At 37.1% G+C, this 9,541-nt stretch overlaps 1 protein-coding gene across 1 annotated transcript in view; it reads left to right on the top strand.

Annotated features, from left to right (window-relative positions):
* Window positions 1-219: 219 nt before the first annotated feature.
* LOC144956324 (MFS-type transporter SLC18B1-like) overlaps window positions 220-9,541 on the top strand; it is an 11,804-nt gene continuing 2,482 nt past the window's right edge. Inside the window, exons 1-7 of the mRNA XM_078886821.1 lie at window positions 220-293; window positions 786-846; window positions 1,523-1,603; window positions 2,726-2,794; window positions 3,179-3,247; window positions 3,808-3,898; window positions 4,479-4,615. Of these exons, the coding sequence (XP_078742947.1) occupies window positions 220-293; window positions 786-846; window positions 1,523-1,603; window positions 2,726-2,794; window positions 3,179-3,247; window positions 3,808-3,898; window positions 4,479-4,615 (582 nt within the window). The remainder of the gene's footprint in view (window positions 294-785; window positions 847-1,522; window positions 1,604-2,725; window positions 2,795-3,178; window positions 3,248-3,807; window positions 3,899-4,478; window positions 4,616-9,541) is intronic.

Genomic DNA, 9,541 nt, shown 5'->3' with positions numbered 1-9,541 from the left:
AACGCTTGAATCAAACAATTTGATTTTATCGATTTATCATATCTCTGCTTATATATATTATATATATTTATATATATATATATATATATATATATATATTATATATATTATAATTTATATATATATATATATATATATATATATATATATATATATATATATATATATATGTCAATGTGTCACCAATATTTACTATTTCCCTACAATATATTTGATTAGATGCCCCAAATTGGCGCCAAGTTCATGTACGTGGCGGGTGCTTTGGTTGCCGGATCCTCCACCATTATCTTTTGGTAAGTCCAACTATGGTAAGATAAGATAAGGTAATACAACAAAGATAAGATAAACTTTATTGCTCCTTTTTGACGTCGCTTTCATCTATTCATTCACTCATTCATTCATTCATTCATTCATTCATTCATTCATTCATTCATTCATTCAGTCATTCATTTACTAGTCACTCATTCACTCATTCATTCACTCATTCATTCATCCATTCACAGTCATCCATCTATTCACTCATTCATTCCTTCATCCATTCATCCATTCATTAACTAATTCATCCATCTATTCATTCATTCATTTATTCACTCATTCTTACTGTTTCCTATCTATTCTCCAAGCCTGGTTGAGTTCTGTCAGGGGGGTGCGTCCTTCATCATCCCAAGCCTCTTGTGTCGAGTATTTCAGGGTGTTGGAATTTCTGCCTTCATTCATTCATTCATTCATTCATTCATTCATTCATTCATTCACTCATTCTTACTGTTTTCTATCTATTCTCCAAGCCTGGTTGAGTTCTGTCAGGGTCCTTCATCGTCCCAAGCCTCTTGTGTCGAGTATTTCAGGGTGTTGGAATTTCTGCCTTCATTCATTCATTCATTCATTCGTTCACTCATTCATTCATTCACTCATTCTTACTGTTTCCTATCTATTCTCCAAGCCTGGTTGAGTTCTGTCAGGGGGGAGCATCCTTCATCATCCCAAGCCTCTCGTGTCGAGTATTTCAGGGTGTTGGAATTTCTGCCTTAATTCATCCACTCATTCATTCATTTATTCATCTATTCATTCATTCGTTTATTCACTCATTCTTACTGTTTTCTATCTATTCTCCAAGCCTGGTTGAGTTCTGTCAGGGGGGTGCGTCCTTCATCATCCCAAGCCTCTTGTGTCGAGTATTTCAGGGTGTTGGAATTTCTGCCTTCATTCATTCATTCATTCATTCATTCATTCATTCATTCATTCATTCATTTATTCACTCATTCCTACTGTTTCATATCTATTCTCCAAGCCTGGTTGAGTTATGTCAGGGGGGTGCGTCCTTCATCATCCCAAGCCTCTCGTTTCGAGTATTTCAGGGTGTTGGAATTTCTGCCTTAATTCATCCACTCATTCATTCATTTATTCATCTATTCATTCATTCGTTTATTCACTCATTCCTACTGTTGTCTATCTATTCTCCAAGCCTTGTTGAATTCTGTCAGGGTCCTTCATCGTCCCAAGCCTCTTGTGTCGACTATTTCAGGGTGTTGGAATTTCTGCCTTCATGACCGCTGGGTTTTCTATTTTGGCCAACGAGTTTCCTCAGCATACAGCAACGGTTTTTGTAAGTATCGATGCTATGTGATCGGCTAAGAAAATCACAACATTGCCATCCGGAAGTATAACGGGCCAATACACAAAACTATGTGTAACCTTGGACGTTTATAGTCTGGTTAATACAGTTTAGTGAGAATTACTTATAAACGCGGATGGCAAAAAAAAGAAAAAACAACAATAACAAAGACCCGAGTGACGTCAAGTTCATATTATCTATATTATTGAAAGTCCTTCAGGGTCATGAAGGTCCACGGAGCAGGAGTTTAACCCACTTTGTAAAGCGTGAAATGTATAATTAATAGCAATTGCTTGCTACCCTTTGGATGGGATGCTAATCTATCTCAAAGTTGTTGTTTTTTTCGGCCAGATCTAGCAGACCCAGCTACCCAATCACTGTTGTATTTAAGTATATTAATATTCGGTCTAATGGTGTTATTTTATTTAATTTCCTAAGAAACTCATAACATTGCCATCCGGAAGTATAACATATGTGGTCTTGTGGTATGACACTCGCTTTCGGATCAGAAGGTCCTGGGTTCAGCGCGTAGTTGAGTCCTTAGAAAACGTTCTTTACTCACATTCTGTCACCGTACTCATGAGTAAAATGAGAACCTGACCTTTAAACAGCGTTGTCTCTGTCCGAACATTTATTTTTTGTAAAATCGCCTAACTGGCGTCATGTGCCGTCCTACATGTAAAGTGTTGCTGTTGGCATGGGACCCCTTGTAAAGCACTTTACGAACGTTTAGTGGATATTGCGCTATATAAAATCTCAATAAAATCTCGAAGCTCAATTCTACTTTTTTAACTTCTGGTTAATGACGATATATTGCCGTTTTTAGACAATGGGTGACATATGTGACCCACCGTATCAAAGCGGTATTATGTCGGGATCTACTCGGTAAGGGAAATTGAATTCATAGCCACAAATATCAAACTTGGGTTTAATTTCTGTACGTTATGGTGGAGTATAAAGACTATTTCTTGCATTGCAAAAACTTCTAAACTCCAATTTCTCATCATTCTATCTCTAAATTCACTTTTTGGGGTCTGACTCATCCCGACATAATACCGTTTTGAGACGGAGGGTCACATATTATAACATTATAATCATGGTTTCTTTCGATAGAGCATCACACAAGCTGTACATGGTGTGGGGTTTATGTCCGGACCCGTCGTCGGAGGAGCTCTGTATGAGGTAAATACATGACCTACCAGTTCCTTTCAAGCCCATTGCGTTTCAATATATAGGATTCCCGCACCTATATTGGTTGGGCTATAGCCATAAGTTTTACTTTGATAAACAAAAATAACTATAACAGCTTTAAAAAAAAAGAACAAAATAGCAAACACGGAACGTTTCGGGCTCAAAACCTTTCTTCAGCCAACAACAACAACAACAACAACAACATAAAACAATAAAAATATAAATTTCTTACAAAAACAAAAAAACAAAACAATAATGTATTATGTTTTTGTTGTTGGATGAAGAAGGCTTTTGAGACCGAAACGTTCGGTGTTTGTTTAATTAATTTTTTTTTTTTAATATAAAAGCTAAAGTTTTTGTTTTAAAATGTTTCAGCCATTCTTGAATATTTACAGGTGCACATGTCTCTTCTGCAAGGAAATAAAAATTACAACCTGTTGTTTGGTACATAATTCCTTTTAACCCTCTCCTTACCAACCATAGGAAAATCGTCACATTCGTTACAATACAAACAGCACTTTTATCATTCAGTTTTCTTTTGCAAATCACACAATTTAAAGAAAAACGTTTTATTATAGCTATAGGGAATGAGATTAGCGGAAGAGTAGCGTCCCTTGATTGGACGTCACCCATAGTCTGTGACGTCACCGGCGGAAAAGTTATTAGAGAGAGAACGTTATGTTGGATGTGCGCATGCGTTTCTCGTTCAAGGGACGCTACTCTTCCGCTAATCTCATTCCCTATAAAAATGTGACAGTGTTCTGTAGAGTTTATTTTGTTGATCAATATTATCCATAGAATGTATTTGTTGCTTCTCTGTTTGAGCAAATACAAGCTATTTTTGTGTTGGGTGGTGTGACATTTTGGGGAAAATTCTGAAAATGGCCGGTAATGAAAAGGTTAAGTGATTTCTTCCACCGACATTTTGAACTCTATAATATCCGATTAATTAATGTTCAACCCCTTTTCATCAGGTCCCGAATGATATTTCTGTTCTCCCCTAGGCTGGCGGCTTCATTCTCCCGTTCCTGTTGATAGGAGGGATGATGATGTGGAACGGAATACAAATATTCCTGATGTTGCCTGAGCCCAAATGTATGTCCCTTCATTTGTCGTCATTATCATTATCCTCATCATCGTCGTCATTGTTATTCTATATCATCATCATCATCACGATCTTCATCATCATCATCATTATCATCATCATTTAGATAATCGTCATCATCATTATCCTCCTCCTCCTCTTCCTCCTCCTCCTACTTCTCCTCCTCCTCCTCCTCCTCATCATCATCATCATCATCATCATCACAATCATTTACATAATCGTCATCATCATCAACATCAACATCATCATCATCATCATCATCATCATCATCATCATCATCATCATCATCACAATCATTTACATAATCGTCATCATCATCAACATCAACATCAACATCATCATCATCATATCATCATCATCATCATCATTTACATAATCGTCATCATCATCATCATCATCATCATCATCATCATCATCATCATCATCATCATTTTCTTCACCTCCACAAGCATTATAATCGCCATGGTCATCATCATCATTTACCATCATCACCATCATCATCATTATCATCTGCATCATCATCCTCCTCCTCATCTTGACCACTACCACCACCATCATCTCCACCTACAGCAATACCACATACACACAGAGGGTCACCATTCGGCCTGGTCAAAAGCCTCATGTACGACATCGGCCTATTGAATGTGTTTGCCATCATGATGAGCATCCAGTTCCTGGACCCTACTCTGTCAGAGCGGCTACATGAGGTAGGTTTAATCGTCAACATCATAAAAATACAGCTTTTATATAGAGCAATATCCACTAAACGTGCTCAAAGCGCTTTACAAGGGGTTCCTGGCCAACAGCAAGATTAACATGTAGGACGGGACATGACGCCTGTTAGGCGATATTACAATTTTTTTCTGACAGAGACAACGCTATTAACGGCCAGGTACTCATTTTACACCTGAGTACGGTGAGAGAATGGGAGTAAATGGGAGCCTTCTCCAAGGACTCAACTATGCGCCGAGTGAGGCTCGAACCCAGGACCTTCCGATCCGAAAGCGAGTGTCATACCACAAGACCATATAGCCGCATAACATTCGGCCTGATCAATCGTCAACATCATAAAAATACTGAGCTTTTATAGAGCGCAATATCCACTAAACGTGCTCAAAACGATTTGCAAGGGGTCCCTGACCAAAAGCATCCCGTAACACGGGCATGATCTATATTCCCTTTCCATGTACTCGAGGTCATTGGTCACATTGCAAAATTTGCTCAGAGTGACCTACCTAGTGAAAAGTAAAAAATCTAACAAAACGATTGGTCATTTTGTTCAACTTGACCCATGGGTATGTTTACATTTATTGTTAAGAAAGAAAAATCCAATCATTGCTCAGCAACAAATCATGTGATTGATGACTCGGTTGGACGAAAACCTGAATATAGATCGCTCCCGTTAAGTCTAAACTACAACGCACCGACTACCAGTCTTATTCATTCTGCTTATCGTGATTCCGTGTGAACTGTTTTGGTGATTTTGGAGTCGAATGAATAATAATACTAATAATAATAATAATAATAATAATAATAATAATAATAATAATAATAATAATAATATAATATAAAATAATAATAATAATAATAATAATAATATATAATAAAATAATGATAATAATAATAATAATAATAATAATAATAATAATAAAAATAATATAATAATAATAATAATGATATAATAATAATAAATAATAATAATAATATCTATTATAATCTCATCCTACCACTAAACGTCATCACACAAACCATCAATCATCACCATCAAATCCATCATAACACCACGACACCACATACAATGACCAATCACAATATAACAACACCCACATGCCACCATCATCCCCACACCATCAACACCACCATCACACCACCTACCACCATACCATCACCACATCACCACCACACCACCACCATCACCACCACACACCACACCACATCACCACCACACCTCACCATCACATCACCACCACACACCACCACCACCACCACCACCACCATTACTACCACCAGTGCGGCTATGTGGTCTAGTGATATGACACTCGCTTTCGGATCGGAACTCCTGGGTTCGAGTTTCGCTTGGCGCATAGTTGAGTCCTTGGAGAAGGCTCTTTACTCACATTCTCTCACCGTACTCAGGTGTAAAATGAGTACCTGGCCGTTTAACAGCGTTGTCTCTGTCCCAAAAATTTGTAATATCGCCTGACAGGCGTCATGTCTCGTCCTACATGTTATGTTTTGCTGTTGGCCAGGGACCCCTTGTAAAGCGCTTTGAGCACGTTTAGTGGATATTGCGCTATATAAAAGCTCGTTTTTTGTTGTTTTTTGTTGTTTTTTTTTTACTACCACCGCCACCACCACCACCATCACCATCACCACCACCACCACCATCACCACCACCACCACCACCACCACCACCACCACCACCACCGCCACCACCACCACCATCACCACCACCACCACCACCATCACCAACACCACCACCACCACCACCACCACCATCACCACCACCACCACCACCACCACCACCATCACCATCACCATCACCACCACCATCACCACCACCACCACCACCATCACCACCACCACCACCACCACCATCACCACCACCACCACCACCACCATCACCACCACACCACCACCATCATCACCACCACCACCACCACCCCACCATCACCACCACCATCACCACCACACACACCACCACCACCACCATCACCACCACCACCACCATCACCACCACCACCACCACCACCATCACCACCACCACCACCACCACCATCATCCCACCACCACCACCACCACCACCACCATCACCACCACCACCACCACCATCACCACCACCACCATCAACCAACACCACACCCCATCACCACCACCACACCACCACCACACCACCACCATCACCCACACCACCATCACACCAACACCACCACCATCACCACCACCACCACCACCAACACCACCACCACCATCACCACCACCACCACCCCCACCACCATCACCACCACTACCTATATCCATTCCAGTTTGACCTCCCCCCATCCAAAGTCGGACTGGTATTTTTGACAAACTCCATGGCCTTTGCGCTGTCATCACCTGTGTCAGGATATTTCGTGGACGCAAAGGTAAGCAATCGGATCTGTAGCAAATTATAAAAACCACTCGAGCTTTTATATAGCGCAAAATCCACAAATGAACTTACATAAATCCCATTAAAGTGGAGGAAGTGGCCGACTGGTTAAGGTTAAGGTGACATGTAAGGTTCCCGGTTTCAGTCTCACTTAAGGCACTTTCATTTGTTTTGTTTTGTTTTGTTTTTTGTTGTTTTTTTTTTTTTTTGTTTTTTTTTTAGGCAAGATTATAAATCCCAAATTCGCTCACTTTGGACAACATGGGTGATTTCTGTTAAACTCGGACATCTTGTTTGATGGATTATCTATATTCCTTCGTGGAATGCATAGGCGACGGTATCTCACCATGTCAACATTGGTGATTCCTGTTGACATCAGACATCTTGTTTGATAGATTATCTATATTCCTTCGTGGAATGCATAGGCGACGGTATCTCACCATGTCAACATGGTGAATTCCTGTTGACGTCAGACATCTTGTTTGAGGATTAATCTATATTCCTTCGTGGATGCATAGCGACGGTATCTCACATGAACATTGTGATCCGTTGACGTCGACACTTGTTTGATGTATCTTATTCTCGTGAATGCATAGCGCGTATCTCACCATGTCAACATTGGTGATTCCTGTTGACGTCAGACATCTTGTTTGATGGATTATCTATATTCCTTCGTGGAATGCATAGGCGACGGTATCTCACCATGTCAACATTGGTGATTCCTGTTGACATCAGACATCTTGTTTGATGGATTATCTATATTCCGTGATGATAGGGACGGTATCTCACCATGTCAACATTGGTGATTCCTGTTGACATCAGACATCTTGTTTGATAGATTATCTATATTCCTCTGGCAAAGCTGTCAAACTCAAACCCATAAATCTGGATTAAGGCACTGACCAAAACAAAACCCAACTTTTTCTTCCATCGTAGCTTAGAAAACACTGAACCCGATCAATAGCTCAGTTGGTAAATCACTCGCTTCATACGCAAAGCGACCAAGATCTATCCTGATGATGATGATGATCATGATGATGATGAGCGAGTGATGATGATGATGATGATGAGACGACGACGATGATGATGATGATGATGATGAAGATGATGATGTGAGGATGAGATGATTGTTATGATGATGATGATGATGATGATGATGATGATGATGATGATGATGATGATGAAAATGATGATGATGATGATGATGATGATGATGATGATGATGATGATGATGATGTGGATGATGATAATGATAAAATCTACTTCCTCCCCCTTACAGAACCAGCCAGTCAAGATACTATTGTTTGGGCTACTCTGTATAATTATCGCACTTCTACTCATGGGGCCGTCGCCGGGGTTACCTTTTCTACCAAAGTCAGCCCTTATTATCATTATTATTATCATCATTATTATCATTATTATTATCATCATTATTATCATTATTATTATTACCATCATATTATTATTTTATCATTATTACATTATATCATCATTATATCATTATTATTATCAATCTATTATTTTATTATTATTATTAATTATTATTATATTATTATTATCAATTTTATCATTATTATTCACCATATTCATTATTATCTCATCTCAATTATATCATCATCTATATATATCATTATTATTTTATATTATTATATCATCATTTTTCATTTATTATCATCATTATTATCATTATATATCATCTATTATCATTATTTTTACATCATATTATCATTTTATATCATCATTATTATCATTTTTCATCATTTTCATATTCTACATCATTATTATCATTATTATTATCTCATTCTTATCAAATCATTATTATTATTATTATTATTATTATTATTATTATATTATTATTATATTATTTATTATTATTATTTATTATTATTATTATATTTTATTATTTATTATTATTATATTATTATTAATATTAATTATTATATCATTATTATTATTATTATTATTATTATTATTAATTATTATATTATTTATTAATATTATTATTATTATTATTATATATTATTATTATTATTATTTTTATTATTATTATTATATATTATATATTATTATTATTATTATATTATATTATTATTATTATTATTATTTATTATTTTATTATTATTATTATTATATATTATTATTATTATTATTTTTATTATTATTATTATTATTATTATATTATTATTTATTAATTATTATTATTATTATTATCATCATTATTATTATCCTTTTTTTTCTTCCAGTGATTTGTGGTCAGTGTTCCTCAGCATGGTACTAATTGGCCTAGGCATGGGCTTGGCCCTCAATCCCACCATGAAACTAATGATAACCGGAGCTATGTAAGTATAGAAGGAACGAAGTAGACGTCACTCAGGTCTTTTTTCAAACTTGTCTATAGATAGAGTGTTTACGGCACTTGGCTTTGTTATTTTTTTTGCCACCGCGTTTTGAGTAATGTTCCTGAACTGTATTAACCCCTAAAACGTTCATGGGTTTCCCTAGT

Source organism: Berghia stephanieae, chromosome 11, assembly GCF_034508935.2.
Source record: "Berghia stephanieae isolate SIO BIC M18660-M18661 chromosome 11, UCSD_Bste_1.3, whole genome shotgun sequence".
Classification (NCBI taxonomy): Eukaryota; Metazoa; Mollusca; class Gastropoda; order Nudibranchia; family Aeolidiidae; genus Berghia; species Berghia stephanieae.
Note: the sequence above shows the minus strand (reverse complement) of the source record. Positions and strands in the feature narration are given on the sequence as shown.